This window comes from Trachypithecus francoisi, unplaced genomic scaffold (genome assembly GCF_009764315.1).
Source record: "Trachypithecus francoisi isolate TF-2019V2 unplaced genomic scaffold, Tfra_2.0 Lachesis_group15, whole genome shotgun sequence".
NCBI lineage: Eukaryota > Metazoa > Chordata > Mammalia > Primates > Cercopithecidae > Trachypithecus > Trachypithecus francoisi.
In genome coordinates this window covers 20956407-20978443 of record NW_022681460.1, presented here as the reverse complement: position 1 = coordinate 20978443, position 22037 = coordinate 20956407, and the positions used below count along the sequence as shown (strand labels likewise).

The following is a 22037-nucleotide window of genomic DNA, read 5'->3' as shown; positions in this document are numbered from 1 at the left end:
ATTTTATTCTCTTTGAAGCAATTGTGAATGGAAGTTCATTCCTGATTTGGCTCTCTGTTTGTCTGTTACTGGTGTATAAGAATGCTTGTGATTTTTGCACATTGATTTTGTATCCTGAGACTTTGCTGAAGTTGCTTATCAGCCTAAGGAGATTTTGGGCTGAGACAATGGGGTTTTCAAAATATACAATCATGTCATCTGCAAACAGGGACAATTTGACTTCTTCTTTTCCTAACTGGATACCCTTGATTTCTTTCTCTTGCTTGATTGCCCTAGCCAGAACTTCCAACACTATGTTGAATAGGAGTGGTGAGAGAGGGCATCCCTGTCTTGTGCCAGTTTTCAAAGGGAATTTTTCCAGTTTTTGCCCATTCAGTATGATATTGGCTGTGGGTTTGTCATAAATAGCTCTTATTATTTTGAGGTACGTTCCATCAATACCGAATTTGTTGAGCGTTTTTAGCATGAAGGGCTGTTGAATTTTGTCAAAAGCCTTTTCTGCATCTATTGAGATAATCATGTGGTTCTTGTCTTTGGTTCTGTTCATATGCTGGATTACGTTTATTGATTTGCGAATGTTGAACCAGCCTTGCATCCCAGGGATGAAGCCCACTTGATCATGGTGGATAAGCTTTTTGATGTGCTGCTGAATCCGGTTTGCCAGTATTTTATTGAGGATTTTTGCATCGATGTTCATCAGGGATATTGTCTAAAATTCTCTTTTTTTGTTGTGTCTCTGCCAGGCTTTGGTATCAGGATGATGTTGGCCTCATAAAATGAGTTAGGGTGGATTCCCTCTTTTTCTTTTTTTTTTTTTTTTTTTTTTTTTTTTTTTGAGGTGGAGTCTCGCTCTGTCTCCCGGACTGGAGTGCAGTGGCCGGATCTCAGCTCACTGCAAGCTCCGCCTCCCGGGTTTACGCCATTCTCCTGCCTCAGCCTCCCGAGTAGCTGGGACTACAGACGCCCGCCACCTCGCCCAGCTAGTTTTTGTATTTTAGTAGAGACGGGGTTTCACCGTGTTAGCCAGGATGGTCTCGATTCCTGACCTCGTGATCCACCCGTCTCGGCCTCCCAAAGTGCTGGGATTACAGGCTTGAGCCACCGCGCCCGGCCGGATTCCCTCTTTTTCTATTGATTGAAATAGTTTCAGAAGGAATGGTACTAGCTCCTCCTTGTACCTCTGGTAGAATTCAGCTGTGAATCCATCTGGTCCTGGACTTTTTTTGGTTGGTAGGCTATTAATTATTGCCTCAATTTCAGAGCCTGCTATTGGTCTTTCAGGGATTCAACTTCTTCCTGGTTTAGTCTTGGAAGAGTGTAAGTGTCCAGGAAATTATCCATTTCTTCTAGATTTTCTAGTTGATTTGCGTAGAGGTGTTTATAGTATTCTCTGATGGTAGTTTGTATTTCTGTGGGGTCGGTGGTGATATCCCCTTTATCATTTTTTATTTCGTCTATTTGATTCTTCTCTCTTTTCTTCTTTATTAGTCTTGCTAGCGGTCTGTCAATTTTGTTGATCTTTTCAAAAAACCAACTCCTGGATTCATTGATTTTTTGGAGGGTTTTTTTGTGACTCTATCTCCTTCAGTTCTGCTCTGATCTTAGTTATTTCTTGCGTTCTCCTAGCTTTTGAATGTGTTTGCTCTTGCTTCTCCAGTTCTTTTAATTGTGATGTTAGAGTGTCAATTTTAGATCTTTCCAGCTTTCTCTTGTGGGCATTTAGTGCTATAAATTTCCCTCTACACACTGCTTTAAATGTGTCCCAGAGATTCTGGTATGTTGTATCTTTGTTCTCATTGATTTCAAAGAACATCTTTATTTCTGCCTTCATTTTGTTATGTACCCAGTAGTCATTCAGGAGCAGGTTGTTCAGTTTCCATGTAGTTGAGCGGTTTTGATTGAGTTTCTTAGTCCTGAGTTCTAGTTTGATTGCACTGTGGTCTGAGAGACAGTTTGTTATAATTTCTGTTCTTGTACATTTGCTGAGGAGTGCTTTACTTCCAATTATGTGGTCAATTTTGGTATAAGTGCAATGTGGTGCTGAGAAGAATGTATATTCTGTTGATTTGGGGTGGAGAGTTCTATAGATGTCTATTAGGTCCGCTTGGTGCAGTGATGAGTTCAATTCCTCGATATCCTTGTTAACTTTCTGTCTCGTTGATCTGTCTAATGTTGACAGTGGAGTGTTGAAGTCTCCCGTTATTATTGTATGGGAGTCTAAGTCTCTTTGTAAGTCTCTGAGGACTTGCTTTATGAATTTGATTTGCTCCTGTATTGGGTGCATATATATTTAGGATAGTTAGGTCTTCCTGTTGAATTGATCCCTTTACCATTATGTAATGGCCTTCTTTGTCTCTTTTGATCTTTGATGGTTTAAAGTCTATTTAATCAGAGACTAGGATTGCAACCCCTGCTTTTTTTGTTCTCCATTTGCTTGGTAGATCTTCCTCCATCCCTTTATTTTGAGCCTATGTATGTCTCTGCATGTGAGATGGGTCTCCTGAATACAGCAGACTGATGGGTCTTGACTCTTTATCCAGTTTGCCAGTCTGTGTCTTTTAATTGGAGCATTTAGTCCATTTGCATTTAAGGTTAATATTGTTATGTGTGAACTTGATCCTGCCAATTTGATATTAACTGGTTATTTTGCTCGTTAGTTGATGCAGTTTCTTCCTAGCCTCGATTGTCCTTACATTTTGGCATGTTTTTGCAATGGCTGGTACTGGTTGTTCCTTTCCATGTTTAGGGCTTCCTTCAGGGTCTCTTGTAAGGCAGACCTGGTGGTGACAAAATCTCTAAGCATTTGCTTATCTGTAAAGGAGTTTATTTCTCCTTCACTTATGAAACTTAGTTTGGCTGGATATGAAATTCTGGGTTTAAAATTCTTTTCTTTAAGAATGTTGAATATTGGCCCCCACTCTCTTCTGGCTTGTAGAGTTTCTGCCGAGAGATGTGCTGTTAGTCTGATGGGCTTCCCTTTGTGGGTAATCCGACCTTTCTCTCTGGCTGCCCTTAAGATTTTTTCCTTCATTTCAATTTTGGTGAATCTGGCAATTATGTGTCTTGGAGTTGCTCTTTTCGAGGAGTATCTTTGTGGCATTCTCTGTATTTCCTGAATTTGAATATTGGCCTGCCCTACTAGGTTGGGGAAGTTCTCCTGCATGATATCCTGAAGAGTGTTTTCCAACTTGGTTCCATTTTCCCCCTCACTTTCAGGCACCCCAATCAGACGTAGATTTGGTCTTTTTACATAATCCCATACTTCTTGCAGGCTTTGTTCATTTCTTTTTCTTCTTTTTTCTTTTGGTTTCTCTTCTTGCTTCATTTCATTCATTTGATCCTCAATCGCTGATACTCTTTGTTCCAGTTGATCGAGTCGGTTATTGAAGCTTGTGCATTTGTCACGTATTTCTCGTGTCATGGTTTTCATCTCTGTCATTTCGTTTATGACCTTCTGTGCATTGATTATTCTAGCTATCAATTCTTCCACTCTTTTTTCAAGATTTTTAGTTTCTTTGCGCTGGGTACGTAATTCCTCCTTTAGCTCTGAGAAGTTTGATGGACTGAAGCCTTCTTCTCTCATCTCATCAAAGTCATTCTCTGACCAGCTTTGATCCGTTGCTGGCCATGAGCTGCGTTCCTTTGCAGGGGGAGATGCGCTCTTATTTTTTGAGTTTCTAGCTTTTCTGCCCTGCTTCTTCCCCATCTTGTGGTTTTATCTGCCTCTGATCTTTGATGATGGTGATATACTGATGGGGTTTTGGTATAGGTGTCCTTCCTGTTTGATAGTTTTCCTTCTAATAGTCAGGACCCTCAACTGTAGATCTGCTGGAGATTGCTTGAGTTCCACTCCAGACCCTGTTTGCCTGGGTATCAGCAGCAGAGGTTGCAGAAGATAGAATATTGCTGAACAGTGAGTGTGCCTGTCTGATTCTTACTTTGGAAGCTTCCTCTCAGGGGTGTACTCCACCCTGTGAGGTGTGGGGTGTCAGACTGCCCCTAGTGGGGGATGTCTCCCAGTTAGGCTACTCAGGGGTCAGGGACCCACTTGAGCAGACAGTCTGTCCGTTGTTAGATCTCAACCTCCGTGTTGGGAGATCCACTGGTCTCTTCAAAGCTGTCAGACAGAGTCGTTTGCGTCTGCACAGGTTTCTGTTGCTTTTTTGTTGTTGTTGTTGTTTAGCTGTGCCCTGTCCCCAGAGGTGGAGTCTACAGAGACAGGCAGGTTTCCTTGGGCTGCTGTGAGCTCCACCCAGTTCGAGCTTCCCAGCGGCTTTGTTTACCTACTTAAGCCTCAGCAATGGCGGGCGCCCCTCCCCCAGCCTCGCTGCTGCCTTGCAGTTAGATCGCAGACTGCTGTGCTAGCAATGAGGGAGGCTCCGTGGGCGTGGGACCTTCCCGGCCAGGTGTGAGTATAATCTCCTGGTGTGCCCATTTGCTTAAAGCGCAGTATTGGGGTGGGAGTTACTCGATTTTCCAGGTGTTATGTGTCTCAGTTCCCCTGGCTAGGAAAAGGGATTCCCTTCCCCCTTGCATTTCCCAGGTGAGGCGATGCCTCGCCCTGCTCCAGCTCTCGCTGGTTGGGCTGCAGCAGCTGACCAGCACCGACTGTCCAGCACTCCCTAGTGAGATGACCCCAGTACCTCAGTTGAAAATGCGGAAATCACCGGTCTTCTGTGTCGCTCGCACTGGGAGTTGGAGACTGGAGCTGTTCCTATTCGGCCATCTTGCTCCGCCCTAAAAAAGGCCAACCTGGTAAAGTTTTTCAATGTAAATGTGATGAATTTCAAATCATTGGTTACTACTGATGAATGATCAGACACATTGCTGTGTATTTTTATTGAACTGCTTCTGAAATGTAGTGAGCTCCACTCCACATGTCTTTCTTTATTAACAAACAGTTGTCTTCTTAGGTTTTAATGTCCCTCTTTGAAGAATATTTTGTAAAAGATATTTTGCATTCATTTGGTAATAGTGTCATTGGTACCAAATTTTTATTTTTTTCTCATTAAATTACTTCTGAAGTAACAAGGTTAGTTAGATGTATGCATAGTATATTTGGTGAGAAAAGTGTCAAAGTATATGAAACAGTATTATATAAAAAACATTTTAATATTCAGATTATCATCACCATTAAGTAGTGGGCAATTGAAACTTAGGTCAGGTGTTTTGCCTAAGGTTGCAAAATTGGTCAGTGTAAACTTCAGAATTTAAACCTGAAGCAAACCTGCTTCATAGATTATTAAAAGAAGTATAAGAATTAGAAACTTGTTTATTCATTGTACAGACTATATCTTTCAAAAAACTAGAAAAACCAGTTATTAGAAAAATTTTAAATGAATAATGAGTACTGATGGACTTTAATTAAAATAGAAATAAGTGGAAGTTGTATTTATTGTAACCCATGTCAGTCAAAGCTATATTATTCCTATTATTATTATGATATTTTAAGCACAATTGTAACATGTGAAATCTGAAAATGTTAACAGCTTGCTTAATGATCTGAAAGGATAGGACCTAAATTGTAACAGAATTGATTTAAATTAGACCTAGTAAGAATATTTTAAAATAATAAGCATGATATAGATTTTTCAGAGAGCTTTTGTATTTCTTGAATAGAAATTTTAAACATATAGGACATTCACTAGTGGTTAGAATTTTGTAATTCTTGGGGAGAGAGGGTATTGAAAGGCCAGATTAGCATCCTGCAAGCCATATTTGGTCTGTGGACATGTTTTCTTTGACTACTTAAAAAAAAAAAAAAAAAAAGAAAAACACCATTAAAAATTGAGAGATAATGCTTAAAGTCAGTTTTCTGGCTTTTCTTAAAATGTTAAAAAGTTAACACCAGGCTCATATTTCTTAAAGACAAGTTGCTGGAACTATGTAGAAGCTTTGCCTTTACTTGGGGCATGTCTTCACCACAACCTCTATCCATTGTCTCTCATACATGGCTGGCTTTCCTTTACCAGACTGCCCTCTGTAGCGTCTGAGTTTGCACTCCCTGGGATAAGTATAAGGGCCTTTTGAAAGTCTTCTTGAGGCATCCAGGGCTTTTATACAAAATAACTAGAATATATTATATCTCCAAATTATTTTCTAAAAATGATGCAATGGGAACATTTGATTTAAAAATCAGTAGTACTGTCTATCTTTGGGATTAGATATAGATTTCATAAGATCTATATCACCAATACTATAGCATCAATACCTATAGCACCAATACTATCAGGATTACAATGTGGGAAACACAGTACTTAATTTTGTAGACCCGTATTTTCCCCTGCTCCATTGCAACAATAATTTTCTTTTTTTAGATTCAGGGGATTCATGCCTAGGTTTCTTACATGGGTATATTGCGTGATGCTGAGGTTTGGGCTTCTATTGATCGTGTTGCCTAAATAGTGAACGTAGTATTTTGCTAGGTAGTTTTTTTAACTCTTGCTCCCTCCCTGTCCCCCATCTTTTGGAGTCCTGGTGCCTGTTTTTCCCATCGTTGCGACAATATTTTCTATCTTGGGGCAGCATTATAGAACAGCAGCTTCATTTAGTATTTTATGGGGTACTGCCATGAATTCCGATGGTAAAAGAAATAACATAAAATTAATTGTTGAATTAGAATTTAAAGTCTTGAAGTACTCTTACCTAAAGAGTAGAAGGCCCACTTGAAGAAATGACTCTGTTCATTAATTTAGGATTGGAGGCTCTCAAAGTTTCTCAGTGGTCCCAGAGTCAGTAGAATACCCTTAGCTATGGGCAGCCTGGCAGTCCTTTCATGATAAAGGGCATTGCCAACCCTGGAGATTTTTTTTTTTCCCCTAGAAGTTTCTTTTGAAAAGAGCAGTAACCTCTTAAGACAAGATTTAACCTTGGGGTCCTTGGGTTCATTTAATTTAGAACTTGGACGAAAACCTGGAAGCATTTCAAATGAGTCTTCTGGAGATATTACTGTGGTCATAGGTAAAAATTATGTCACTAGAAAAAAGCATGAAGTTACTCAAATTTCCACAGAGTAGATTTAAACGTTTTCCAAGATATTTGCTATTTAAAGCTGTTGCTAAATGGTGGAGATTTTTAAAAAAATAAATTTTATTTTTAAAATGACAAATAATAATTGAACGTATTTATGAAGTACACAGTGATGTTTCCGTACAGATCAAGGTAATTAGCATATTCATCATCTCAGACATTTATCATTTCTTTCAATTCAGTATCTTCCTTTTAGGTATTTGAAACTATATAATGTTTTATTGTTACTATGGTCATCCTACTGAAGAATAGAACACTAGAACTTATTCCTCCTATTTAGTTGTATCCCTTCCTTCTCTACAGGGATTTTTTTCATGTGCCTTTTATTTTAGAATTGTGTTTTTTTAGCTTTATTGGCTACATTTTGTTAATGCACTTTTGTTACCTTTCCTTACGGCCTCAATTACAGATATATCCTTTGTGTTGCTTACAGATTGGGCTTTATAACAAATCATACCGAAGAGTTACACTTCTCATTGTGGTTTTGATTTGCATTTCTCTAATGACCAGTGATGACGAAATTTTTTTCATTTGTTTCTTGGCTGTGTAAATGTCTTCTTTTGAGAAGTGTCTGTTCATATGCTTCATCCACTTTTTGATGGGGTTGTTTTTTTTTTTCTTGTAAATTTAAGTTCTTTGTAGATTCTGAATATTAGCCCTTAGTCAGATGAATAGATTGCAAAAGTTTTCTCCCATTCTGTAGGTTGCCTGTTCACTCTGGTGATAGTTTCTTTTGCTGTGCAGAAGCTCTTTACTTTAATTAGATCCCATTTGTCAATTTTGACTTTTGTTGCCATTGCTTTTGGTGTTTTAGTCATGGAGTCTTTGCCCATGCCTATGTCCTGAATGGTATTGCCTAGGTTTTCTTCTAGGGTTTTTATGGTTTAAGTCTTACGTTTAAGTCTTTATTTCATCTTGAGTTAATTTTTGTATAAGGCGTAAGGAAGGGATCCAGTTTCAGCTTTCTGCATGTGGCTAGCCAGTTTTCCCAACACCATTTATTAAATAGGGGATCCTTTCTCCATTGCTTGTTTTTGTCAGGTTTGTCAAAGATCAGATGGTTGTACATGTGTGGCATTATTTTTGAGGCCTCTGTTCTGTTCCATTGGTCTATATATCTGTTTTGGTACCAGCACTATGCTGTTTTGGTTAGTCTTGTAGTATAGTTTGAAGTCAGATAACATGATGCCGCCAGCTTTGTTCTTTTTGGAAAGCAGTGATACTTTTATGCAATTAAAATATCAGATGTTCTGATACTTGATTCACTGGGTTCCTGGTTGTGGACGCATGGTTGTGGTGGAGAACAAAGAGCTTTTTTTTTTTTGAGACAGAGTCTTGCTTTGTCACCCAGGCTGGAGTGCAATGGCATAATCTTGGCTCACTGCGACCTCCACCTCCTGGGCTCAAGCGATACTCCTGCTTCAGCCTCCCAAGTAGCTGGGATTATAGGCACATGCCACCATGCCCAGCTAATTTTTTTGTATTTTTAGTAGAGACAGGGTTTCACCATGTTGCCCAGGCTGGTCTTGAACTCCTGACCTCAGGTGATCCACCTGCCTTGGCCTCCCAAAGTACTGGGATTACAGGTGTGAGCCACTGCGCCTGACCCAAAAGAGCTTTTTTTTGACTTACCTCATCATGCACATCTGCCAACTCTGTCTCAGAGCCAGCTGTGTGTAGAAGCAGTATGGGCATTGTCAGGTATTACAAAATTGAGGACATGTTTAAAGGGTTCTCTTGAAACCTTAATCTTTGAATTTTTTTTCTTACCAGTGTGATTTCACTGTTTTATATGGAATGTGCAAAGATTTGGTTTGTAATTAGACATACACAAATTAAATAATGAGTAAATATTTAGTATAGATAGGAAGTTTCCATGTATATGGGAAGATCTTCAGATAATATAAGTCAATGATGAATTACCAAAAGAAGCGCAGACTATTTAGATGATGATTAGAGGCTGTTTTCTATGATATATGATTCAGTAAGCTCTGGGTTTTGTTTTTCTTGGATTGCATTTCTGAAAATTAATATTTGCTATTTCAATCTAATGTTATAAGACATTGGATTTACAAAATAGCTTCATCTTCCTCTTCTGCTATTGTTAATACTTATTCCCTTAACGCATAGGATTTACTATCTAAACATCAAATATAAATATTGAACATTTTAAAGGAAATTCAATCAATAATTAAAATATTTAAGTAAATTATACTTTTAAATTTAATATGCTAGCTATAATTTTGGGAGAATAAAATTTAATTTTTCTTGCAAAATGAAATTGAAATAATATACAAATTAGTAAAGATATGAGTATTACTTTTATTTATTTCCCTTTTCACTCAATTTGCAACTACAAAATATCTTATAACACTTCTGATATTTTTACGTCATTGGGACTCTGGGATTATGGGATTAACATGGGCTTTGGAGTAAAGTGAATGAATTAGTAGCTTATAAATTTAACAAGGTTTTTTCATGTTTTGAATATGTGTCCTCATCTGTTTACCTATCATATGGTAAGTAAAATAATATTAATGAAGTGCTTAGCACAGAGTTTAGCATGGTAGTCACTTACAAGTTAGTTTGTCACCTTTTTTTTTGAGATGGAGTCTCGCTCTGTCACCAAGCTGGCGTGCAGTGGTGCAATCTTGGCTCACTGCAACCTCTGCCTCCTAGGTTTGAGTGATTCTCCTGCCTCTGCCTCCCGAGTAACTGGGACTACAGGCACATGCTACCACACCTAGCTAATTTTTGTATTTTTAGTAGGGATGGGATTTCACCATTTGGCCAGGATGATTTCGATCCCCTGACCTCGTGATTCACTCACCTTGGCCTCCCAGAATTGCTGGGATCATAGGCATGAGTCACTGCGCCTGGCCAGTTTATTTCTTTCTTATATGAAGATCAACATAGTTGGAGGTTTGTTGGGAATTTTGAATGTAGCATTGTTTAAGTAGAGATACCCTTATAAAGAGATTTGATTGATTAGGTATTTAAAGTCCAGGCCAAGGAAGCAGTATTTGAGCATGAAACATAATAAGCAGCCAATTGTTTTAAATTCAGCAAATATTTATTGAGGCATTATGTGCATCCTTGGCATGGTATGAGGTATTGGTATGAGTAAAATGGCTCTGGCTCTGACTGAAATAATAAAATAAGTTCTTTTGGAAGGCTAATATGACTGCAGTGTTTGGGATGAATATGAAAGGGAAGAAAATATGAGAGAAGAGAGAGGGAAGTGAGAAGTCAAACAAGAAGGCTGCTGCAGTAATCTCTGTTTGAAGTGGTACGGCTTTGTACTGATTGATAGAGAAAAAAGGGAGGCAGTGATGAAAGCCAGGGATGTACAGGAACATTGACACATGTTGGTGACTGATTGAGTGGATGGGCAAGGGGTGCAGAAGATGCAGACATTAAAGAGCATTCCATGTTGTCAAGTTTGGGAGTCTTGAAAAATAATGCTGTTAGTGCCAAAAATATGGTGGGTAGTTGGAAAGATGAGAGTGCTTTTTGCTGTACACTTTCTTTTTTTTCTTCTTTTCATTCCTCTTCTCTTTTTCTTATAGGGGAGTTACAGGAAGGATAAGAGGCCATATGTGGGGGGATAATTATTGTATAATGTCATCAGAAATTTGTTAATAGACATTACATGAACAAGGTATTAACAACTAAAACAAACATTTAGAAAAGATAAGTAAATTCAAATTCACAGCCACTGATGTAGAAAATGAAGAGATAAACCTTTCCCCAATGCTATATTTCAATCTAACAAGTATTTATAAAGTGTCTACTATGTACAATATATTGCAGATGATAAACAAGTGGATTTGTTCTGTTGTTAAGTCTATAAACAATGTAGAAATCTGAGTGTAGAGGTGGTCAGGAACGAAGCAGGGGATAAAGCAGGTCATATAACTGCATCTAAGAAAATGTTTTGCATGCTAATAGAGAAGGACAGAGTACTTTTAGGTCTTAGGTGAGAAAGGATATCAGCTGTTGAGAAACGAGGAAAGCTTTTATCCGAAGGCAGCATTTTAGGCTGTAGAAGATAATCTATAGGAGTGGTGGTAAAACCCTCTTAAGTGGGTGAAATAATGTTTTCAAAGGTATTGGGAATAAACCACATGGAGAGTTGGGCATGTGTAAGGTAGTAATGGAACATAGATCTGGTAGGATAAATTGGAATCTATGAGGTCTTTAAATACCAGTGGCAAAGTGGGTCTTGAATTTAATAATAGTGATAATCTTAGTAACATAAGAACTGTTTAGGTGGAAGTTACATCAGTTACTACTTTCAAAATGTACACAAAACTCTTGTGATGATGGAAGTTAACTTTTTCCAATTTCTTATTTCATGATTACTATATTCTAGATGATTTTCCTCATCAGCTTGAATAACTGAAAATCCTTAACAACTGCTTTTCATACTCTTCACTGTCACATGTTAAAGATAGGAGCATAAAAAAGAAATGTGAAGAGTCTTCTAACTGCTAAAGTTTGGGCTGCTTCTGAAATTTGCTTTTTCCTACTGTGGTAATCTTTAAATGATGATTTTTGCCAAGTGTCTCAGAAAAATATAGCCAAAAATTTGTAGATTAGCTTGATGATTTGTGATGAATGACTGATTTAATCCTAGTTTAAGGTACAAAATCTTAATATGTTACCTTTCTGTGTTGACTTTTTTTTCTGAATATGCTTATGATATTTACTGCATTTAATTTCTAAATATTTGTTTCAGCTATGAATTTGTGAAATACCTCAGACAGCATATAGGCAACACTTTGGGTTCTATGATTGAAGAAGAAATGGAAAAATGCACATCTGATCAGAATCAGGGTGAAGAATGCGGCTATGATACAGTTGTACAGCAGGTCACTAAAAGAACTCAGGAATCTAAAGAGTGAGTATGAGGGGAGGGGGTCGGGGGGAGGGGTAGCATTAGGAGCTATACCTAATGTAAATGACAAGTTAATGGGTGCAGCACACCAACATGGCACATGTATACATATGTAACAAACCTGCAGGTTGTGCACATGTACCCTAGAACTTAAAGTATAATTAAAAACAAAAAAAAGGGTGAGTATGGCCATAATAATATTTTCAAATAACATTTTCTTCAATGAGACTTCTTGACAGCACCCTGATCTCTGTCGCTCACAGTCTATTTCTCTCGTAGCAGCCAGAATGATTCTTTAAAACAGTGAGTCAGATCACGACACCCTTTCACCCAGACTCTCCAATGGCTTCCCATCTCCTTTTGAGTAAAACCCAGAATTCTTTTTGTAGCCAAGCCAATGAGGCCTACCATGGGCCTTCTGCTCCCTCTCCTACCCCACTTCTTACCATTTCCCCACTCATACTGTGGTCTTGCCTGCTCTTTCACAAAAAACCAAGTAAGTCCTTTCCCGAGGGGTTCGCACTCGTGTTGCTCCTGTTACCTGGAATGCCCTTTTCCCAAATATTTGCATAACTTGCTCCTTCACTTTTTTTGGGGTCTAGGTTAATTGATGTAAACAACTGTTAAGTTCCTACAGCCTATTTCTGGTCAAAGAAACATCACCAAACTTCTAAATAAAGATGAAAACGCTTGTAATATTAAACACTGAAATAAGTGTGAGCTATACATGCATTTAAGAAAGATTAATAAGGGCAAGATAATTATTTAACTGGAATAATTATTCCACTTCAGAGTTGCTGGTAGCCTATCCTGCCTGGCATCTCAGGGTACAAGGTGGGAACCAGCCCTAGGCAGGATGCCATCATCAATTTTTTTTTGCTCATCAATGTTTTAATGAAAAGATGTTGAATTACATGATGTCATTTGAAAACCTGCTGTGGCTCATATTTCCAGTATCAGAGACATTTGAATGTATTCCTGAGCTTATATTACTGACTGTATTTTAAAGTATTAAATCTAATTTACTTTTAATTAGTTAAACTTTAAAAAAATTATTTTGGACAAAAGCTCTTCCACTTTGGGACAACTGATTGTATTATTTAAATTAATATGTTAGTAATTGACAAAGTGACATCATACAGCTATTTTAGTAAATTTGGCAAGTTTGATGCACTAATCTATATCAAGCATGAGTTATAGAGGCTAAGATTTCTTATTTCTTGATTTGGGGAAAACAAAAAATAGAATCACCTTTATCTTTGGATAATATTATAATTCCTAGTAAGTCTGTTTCTAGCAGTATCATTAAACAATTCTAGAAGGAATACTAAAATACTTTATTAGTCAGCTAATGAAAGTATTTTCATAGTAAGAGCAGAATTTTATGTAGTACTGCTAGGAAATTACTTTTTATCTCTATTTAAGCTATTTGATTTTCCTGTGTTTTAGTTCATCCATGTGTTAAAATTAATACGGTAATAATTACCTCACAAAGATTTTAAATGACTCAGTAAATGTTTATTTTCCACTTTATGAACCATGGATGAAAGGATGAAAGATTTTACATTGTGCAACCTTTTTTTTTTTTCAGTTTTTTTTTTTTTTTTTTTTTGGTGATTCTTTAGAAATCACTTAGGGCTAATGTAGCAACACTACATCTGTAGACAGCATTACAGTTGTTATAAAGTATTTTTGTAATTAAACATTTTGAGATTTATTTTTTAAACAGATGTTTGCACACAGAATAATTCATTTGTAGGATCTATATAATATACAATATTCCTCATATAATGAGTGGAAGTACTATAGAATTTCTTTGTTAATTGATATGGTTTTTATTCACTATTTCTTAGAGCTTTTTCTTTCTGTAGTCTTTAAAACTTGCAAAGCATGAAAGAATCTACTCAATGGTGTTTATATTCTATTTTATATATGTTTTTTCTTAGTCTTTTCAAAACTGCAATGGCTGCTATTGAGTTTTAGTTCATTTAACTCTTGATATTGATGATATGACACTGTTTTTTAATTTACTTTTTAGAATTATTAGCTACTGCCTGTGGCCATTTTTTTAGTATTTCTTACAGCATAATTTATGCTGGTCTTTTCTAAAAGGTCTGTTGGAAACATTTATTTTCAAAGCAAAACTTATAGATTTTCTATGGATTTTAAGTACCATTATCCGTATCCTGTATATCATTAAGATTTACTTTTATACTTCTTTATTAAATCACCAGATTATAAGTTTTAAGGAGATAGGGACTTTATGTTGTTCACATGGCCTTACCTAGCTGCAAAGGAGGCTGGGGAGTGTGGTTTAGTCCTGTGCCCAGCTAGAATTCAATCACTGTGGAAGGAGAGAACAGCTTTTGATGGATGTATATTGATTGCTGCCAGGGCACTGTTTTGTTTCCCTGTTTGTTGCTGCCCAGAATCTGTAGAGGCAGAAGCTGGATCTCTGGGCTCAGTTATCCGTAAATATACTTTGCAAATTAGTGTGTGTGTCTCAGACTTCTTTTTGCTCTTTATGTCCCTTTATATCAAACTCGGATATTCCCTGGACTCTTTGTTACCTCTATTGAGTTATCTTCTGTATGTTTCTCCCCCTAGCGGTTTCTAATTTATTTCAGTCTGCTTTCAGTATTTTTGTGTTTTCTCATAATTTCTGGTACTTAAAGAAATATGTTAAATACATGTATTTTAAAACTTATAGTTCTATATGATATACATATTAAAATTCTATTTAAATATATTAACATAGTTTAAATTATGTAGAAATTATATCTATTTAACAAGAAAAATTTAAATGTATTTTATACTTTTTATATAGAATCTCAGTCTATGATTTCTATTCAAATTCCCCAGCAGATTTGATTTCTCTTATGAGAGATAAAGTACCTTTTCTTCTTTTGATTTATAGAGTTACAATGACCCATTATCCAGAATTATACAGAAAATGGGGTGGAAAAGTTCAGGCTGAATGTTTAGCGGGTGCTGCCTCTAAAGAGAGCAATCACTGCACTTATGGCTGGGATTTTGCGCTTAGTAGTTCAGAGGCCCCCGGGCAGACTACAGACGGTGACAAAAGGTATGGAGTCTCTCATTTGTACAGATTGGATTCGTCACAAATTCACCAAATCAAGAATTCCAGATAAAGTGTTTCAGGCCTCACCTGAAGATCATGAAAAATATGGTGGAGATCCACAGAACCCTCATAAACTGCATATTGTTACCAGAATAAGAAGTACAAGAAGACATCCATATTGGGAAAAAGATATAATAAAGATGCTTGGATTAGAAAAATCGCATACCCCTCAAGTTCACAAGAATATCCCTTCCGTGAATTCAAAATTGAAGGTGGTTAAGCATTTGATAAGAATCCAGCCCTTGAAGTTGCCACAAGGACTTCCAACAGAGGAGAACATGTCTAACACGTGCCTCAAAACCACTGGGGAGTTAGTAGTGCAGTGGCATCTGAAACCTGTGGAGCAGAAAGCACATGAGTCCTAGTGCTCCAGCAGCTTCCGATTGGAAAATGCAAATTGTTTTTATTTAAAGATGATACCTGAAGGGGTGGGGAGAAATAAGAATTGTAATGGGCGTTCAATAGTGGGAAATTCTGTGACAGCTGACTGAAGATGATGATGAAGAACCTCTGCGTTCTAGTTACCCTTTGCTTTCCTTTGCCTCTTGTAAAATTTGACTTGGCAACAATGACATCGTCATGCTCATTGTCCCAGTATCCATCCTGTCATAGATCTTAATGTTTTTGATCATTGCATTAAAGTGGAAGTGCCACCCACGGTGAAACCAGATCCCATTAATAAGCTTAAAGGCGATTGCAGTTTTAATTCCATAGTTATTGAATATCCAGTGTGTGTAAGGCCTGGAGGCGAGCCAAAGGACACTAACTTCTAAGAGCTCCGTCTAGTTGGAGAGAAACCTGTATGCCACAACATACAGTGTCCTTGCCTATGTGGGGTTGAAGATGTCTGTGTAAATAAAAGCAGCCTCTGCTATTTTAGTACCAAAAAAAAAAAAAAAAACAGAATTATACAGAAAAGGACATTTCTGTGCATAGTTTCCTAGTGTATTTTCATTATTTTAATGACAATAAATACATGTATATATGTGTATATATACACACACACTATACATGTATTTATTATCATTTCAGACATATATGTGTATATATGTATATACACACACACATATTTCTTGCTATAGTCATATGAAATAGATTAGCTAGATTGTATTTTTAGTCACATTTTATAGTTGAGGAAATTGAAACTTATTCATGATGACAGAGCTGGCCGATAAAATAGTCAGGATCCGCATTCAAGTTTTCTAATTTCAAATTTTATAATTTATTCACTATTTTTATTTACATCGTTGTGCCTTTTTTGTTTTAAATTTAGAAATTTCAGTGGTTCAGGTCACATATGCTTCATTTATAAAATAAAGAGCTCGACTATATTTATGGTTCTTTCTAGCTCTAAAATTCTATTCTTAGTGCTTTTGAGGATTTCAGTTTTGTATTCATAGGGATGCTTGAGAGTTTGAACTTACAAAGTGGAGAAATTTGATACCAGTTCTTTTTGAGCTTTTTAGACCAACCAGAAGAGATTTTAAATATTATCCAATTCACACTCTTAATAATTTCAGGAATCTTTTTCCTAACATCCTGAGAGTGGGTCTCCCAGCCTCTGTTTGAAAGGACACATTGATAGCTTAACTCTTACATAGGTCTTGGGAATATACAAGAGCTCTCAGTTGTGTCTATGGGTGTCTATAAAGTATGGACAAGGGAGAAGAGAAGGAAATAGAGGATGGGAGGGATGGAGAAAGAGATAGGTAAAAGACAAGAGGATGAAGGTTATGTGTAAGATAGCCTGGGTTTTGGTGATATAATATTAATAGTTGACTTTTTTGCTAGCAATTGGAATCCATGCCATTGAAACCTCTTGCCTTAGGTTCTTTTAATTTTACTACCTTGGTCCATGTAACCATGAAAAAACCCAGGAAATAACATACTTTTTGAATTCCCTATTAATTTTTATTGCTGTTTTGTGAATTCTGTTCTACCACTACTTCTTTAAGAAAAATTGAGTTTGATTTTTCTCTTTAGCATTGTGTTCTTAAAGGGACTTCCCTTTTTATAGAAAAATAGATAATTTAACTAGCTGACTGTTTTAATTTCTGATCGCATTTATCTTATTAAGACTACCTTGAATTTAAAGGTACAAAGAAATGATGCATTACCTGAAGAACGTTATGATAGCTGTGGTTGAGTCTATGATTAACAAGTTTGAAGAAGATGAGACACGAAATCAAGAGAGGCAGAAAAAAATCCAAAAGGAGAAAAGCCATAGTTACTGCACAGACAATTGCTCTGATAGTGATTCGTCATTCAATCAGGTGTGTTGTTTTGTTTTGCATTTATGTCTTGAAATGGTGTTTAATAATAGCTTCAATAAATTATTTCTTAGCCATATTTTTCCTGCCTTCTTAAGATTCAGAAGAAAAATAAACAATAAAATTAAATAACCTAATATTAAATATTTAGTCCACAAAATAACATCTTATAGAATTATGTTCAGTGAGTAGCTACATTATACCTGAGACAATTCTTGGTGAAATGAGGAAATTAATGTATATTGGAATTAAAAAAAATAGCGTGTTGAACCAAATCTTCTTAAGCTCTAGTTAAAACATCTTATTTCCAGTTAATCTGCATTAAAATTTAACTAAATTAGAGATTACGTGTCGTGTTAAAACATTTTCTTTATACATTCTCTGGAGGTGAAGGTTGTGAATTGTTAGTTTTAAAATATTAAACTTTTTTTTAATGTCAAGAGATTTGAGGTCTTACATTTTCTACTGCCAGTCATTTGGCTGCAGCAAAATTAAGAGAAGGATGGGGCCAGTGGCTGGATTGGCCCTAATAGAAGACAAGGAAAACTAGCTGGACTAGAGCCTATGCATGTGCCATGGACTTGTACACAGAGACTACCAGGCCAAAAGAAGCCTGTCTGACCTTAGTGTCGATCTCACCTGGTATTTTTAGTCAAACATTTTTCACCTAATAAGGTATACCGCAGAGACATAACTATAAAATAGATCCTAACCATATACCAAGAAGGGATTTGAGGAGTTTGGGTGAAAACATGAACAAATATGTATACTGGTCAAATTGGGACTGCATGATTGAGGGAAAAATGGTTTTGGAAATATTGGAAGCATAACTTAAAGGTTATGCTTTGTGCATTGCCACCATTGCATCATTTAGCAGGAGAGATTATGCTGAGTAGTGAACTTTTCAAGTCAAATTGATTACCTGATGTGATGGAGGACAAGACAAAGATTGTGAATTTTCTTCATGTTGTAACCCTTAATCATTTCTTGTTGAGGAACTGTGTGTAAAAAGGTGGGGTATAGAGATTTTAGTTTAATGCAGTCAGATGACTTGTTTAGTAAGTTTATTCAGCTGCTTCCTCAAATCAAGGACTTTCTGGACTTAAAAGGCACAAAAAATGCAATTTTATGACTCTGCGGGCTCACAAGATTATATGCTCTTACTTGCTGAACCACCTGAATACATTGAAATTGAAACATAAGAAAAGAAGATGGAGCATTTGTTCTAAGAAGTATAGGTATTCAGATCTAAATAGGACCGATTTCATAGCTGGCAGTTAAGACCTTGCCAAATCCCAAATGCTGAATTATTTCCAGTCATTAAAATGATAGATTTTTGAAACGTGCAAAGCTTTGGTAGAAATGGGGTTATAGTTTTTGAAGATGTTCTTTTTTTTTTTTTTTTTATCTTGTTTTGTTTCAGTTCTTGAGGAGGAATCATGCTTTAAGTTTCCCTGGATTTCTCTGGGAGGTCCAGAGGGTATATATAAGTTGTCACGTGTCTACCCTATAAATACGACTTTGTTTTAGAAGGCACTAATTGAGTTGAAAGCGAACTCTGCCCATCAAGAAGGCATGGTATCCCTGGACTTTTGGGAAGAAGCCTAAGAGTGCCAGAACTGTCCTGAAAGCTCTTTCAGTATGTCCAGGTTCTAAGAGATATTGGGTATAGTTTTGCTTATAGTGAAATGAGACTCTCTTTCATATAGCTGACCTAAGAGAGGCTGAATATATTCAGAATTGAAAATATCTCTAAAAATATATTAGTCATTCATTCCAATAAATATTGACAATCTTATTCATGCCTTCAAAATTGTTGTTTCTTGCTGTGGAGTGAAAAAAAAGACCTGAATTTTCCTATGAATAACATTGTAAACAATGCTGATGTTAACTGTTTTGATATTAGTGAAATACTTGTGTTTCGTGAATAGAATGGGCTTTAATTCATTGTTACTACTTAAAAAATTGCAGCCTGATTATATTTGGAGTTTTGACCCATTATTGAAAAACAGGAGACTGTTAGTGTAAGTGTGAGGATATTAAAGAACAAAGGGGAGATAGTAGTTGTTACCATAGTTGCAAGCATTGCTATGAAAAGATTTGGTATTGTGATTAAACCTGGAGCAAGTCTCTGCAAGATAATGCTAGAAAGATAGAAATAATAATACCAGCTCTAATAATAATACCTGCCGTATACTGGTCCCTGTACTTAGCTTTATATTCACTATAGATATTATTAGTCCATTCTACAGAAAAAAGCGAGGCTTATAATAATAGTTAAATAATTTCCCCAAACTTGAATAGCTAGTGAAGGGGGGACTTTGAGTTTAAAACTGGCCTCTCTCCCTGCAAAGTTGGTTCTCTTTATTCTTTTCCCAGCTACCTGGAGACTGCTTGGGTGTAAGTTGTGGTTCCACCACTTACTAGCTGTGTGGCCTTGGACAAATTTCTTCACTTATTTGTGCTGTAGTGTTTCCCATTTGTAAATAGGGATGAAAATACTACTTACCGTATAGGGTTGTTGAGAAGATTAACTGAGTTAATGTATGTCTTGTGTTAGAGCAGTGCCTGGCACACAGACACTGCTTTATACAGGTTAGCTTTTATTGGTGACATCTCTTAAAGGGAATGCTGAAATGGACACAATTCAGAGACACACTCAAATATAAAAATTTCTCAGCTGTGGTCCTATATGATTTCAAACTGATCATCTCTGGGCCATTTCTAACTGTTTGGGAAATTAGAGGATTACCTCTGATATACATTAAGCTTTCAGAATTCGTATCCTTTCCTCTTGCAGTTTTTCTTTCTTTCTCTTCCTCCGTAGTAATTAGTATAGTACAGCACAGGCATTGTGCTGTTTTATAGCATGCAAGCTACTTTATAACCTTCCAAGGGAACTTCACCCCAGGGTGTGTACCTTTATGCAGAAGGTGAGTTTAGGATAATAGTCACCTATTACTCTTGCCTGACACAAACATGTTTAAAGTATTCACTCTTCCTTTGTTTTCCAAGCAACTTCTCTTGGAAACCCGTCCTTTGGTACCTGTCGTACATAGAATAATGGTCCTCTCAAAGATGTCCATGTCCTAATCCCTAGAACTTGTGAACATGTCACATGACATGACAAAAGGGACTCTGCTGATGTGATTAAGTTAAGGACCTTCAGGGGTAGGATGATCCTGAGTTATCCAGGTGGGACCCCTCTCATCACAAGGGTCTGTGTAAGAGAAACCCAAGAGGATCAGAGTCACAGTAGGCACTGGTAAGACTGACATAGAGATTGTGCTGATGTGATTGCTGTTTCTGAAGATGAAAGTAGGCCATAAGCCAAGGAATGAGGGTGGCCTCTAGAAGCTGGAAAAGGCAAAGAAACAGATTCTCTCTTTCCTGGGAGCAACCTGAGCTCTATGTTGCTAAGCTTTGGATTCTTCCAGTAAGAATTTTCTCGAGTAGGCTTTTTTCCTTTTTGGGTACATGGCCTTTCTCCTGTCATTCAGAGTATGTCCTTTCAATTATCCTAATTTATTTTATGCTATTCAAATCTTAATCAGAATATCTTGAGTTCAGCAACTGTTTTCTGGCCTCTACTAAAATCTTCAAAGCTCTACAATGCTCTTTTTGGTGAAGAATTCTGCCTTTGAGGATTTTATACAACTACTGAGAAATGGCAAGACGCTGATCTCTTTTTTGGCAACATCACTTAGAGCAGTAGGATTAGCTACATCCCAACCTGTACTTCAGAAGTTCCTCAATGTCTGGCTACCCTCACCTGATAAGATTTTAATTATTGCCAGGCGCGGTGGCTCACTCCTGTAATCCCAGCACTTTGGGAGGCTGAGGTGGGTAGATCACGAGGTCAACAGATTGAGACCATCCTGGCCAACATGGTGAAACCCCATCTCTACTAAAAATACAAAAATCAGCCGGGCGTGGTGGCACATGCACCTGTAGTTCCAGCTACTCGGGAGGCTGAGGCAGGAGAATTGCTTGAACCTGGGAGGCAGAGGATGCAGTGAGCTGAGATCGCGCCACTGCACTCCAACCTGGGCGACAGAGTGAGACGCCATCTCAAGGAAAAATAAAAAATAAAAAAAATAAAGGCCAGGCAGGCATTGTGGTTCATCCCTGAAATCTCAGCACTTTTGGAGAACAAGGCAGGAGGATTGCTTGAGACCAGTCTGGACAACATAGAGACAAGGTCTCTACACACACACACACACACACACACACACACACCCCACCTTAGCTTGGCATGGCATTGTGTGCCTGTATTCCCAGTGATGGGGGACTGAGGCAGGAGGATTGCTTTGTTACGGGAAAAGTGGTCTTGACCCAGAACCCAAGAAAGTTCTCAGATTTTGTGCAGGCAGGAATTCAAGGCAAGTTGCAGAGTGCAGTGAGAAGAGATAGTTTATTGAAAGTTTATTGCCAGCATCTGTTGTTTCCTTACTTTTTTTTTTTTTTTTTGAGACGGAGTCTCACTCAGTTGCCAGGCTGGAGTGCAGTGGCACAATTTTGGCTCACTACAGGCATGTGCCACCATACCCAGGTAATTTTTGTATTTTTAGTAGAGACGGGGTTTCACCGTGTTGGCCAGGATGGTCTCGATCTCCTGACCTCGTGATCTGCCCACCTTGGCCTCCCAAAGGGCTGGGATTACGGGTGTGAGCCACCATGCCTGGCCTACTATTAT

At 37.4% G+C, this 22037-nt stretch overlaps 2 protein-coding genes across 3 annotated transcripts in view; both read left to right on the top strand.

Annotated features, from left to right (window-relative positions):
- The window catches only part of TBC1D32 (TBC1 domain family member 32), a 252702-nt gene that overhangs the window by 7940 nt on the left and 222725 nt on the right, over positions 1 to 22037 (top strand). For both annotated transcript variants that reach the window (XM_033234429.1, XM_033234430.1), the window contains 2 exons: positions 11771 to 11932; positions 17167 to 17344. In XM_033234429.1, the coding sequence (XP_033090320.1) occupies positions 11771 to 11932; positions 17167 to 17344 (340 nt within the window). The remainder of the gene's footprint in view (positions 1 to 11770; positions 11933 to 17166; positions 17345 to 22037) is intronic.
- On the top strand, positions 14763 to 15972 carry LOC117097003 (39S ribosomal protein L30, mitochondrial). Its single transcript, XM_033234431.1, has one exon. The coding sequence runs from the start codon at positions 14951 to 14953 to the stop codon at positions 15434 to 15436; it is 486 nt and encodes a 161-aa protein (XP_033090322.1). The 5' UTR covers positions 14763 to 14950; the 3' UTR covers positions 15437 to 15972.

What these genes read in the sequence shown, in the direction of transcription:
- LOC117097003 (XM_033234431.1), top strand. Translation starts at nt 14,951, where the DNA reads ATGGCTGGGATTTTGCGCTTAGTAGTTCAGAGGCCCCCGGGCAGACTA.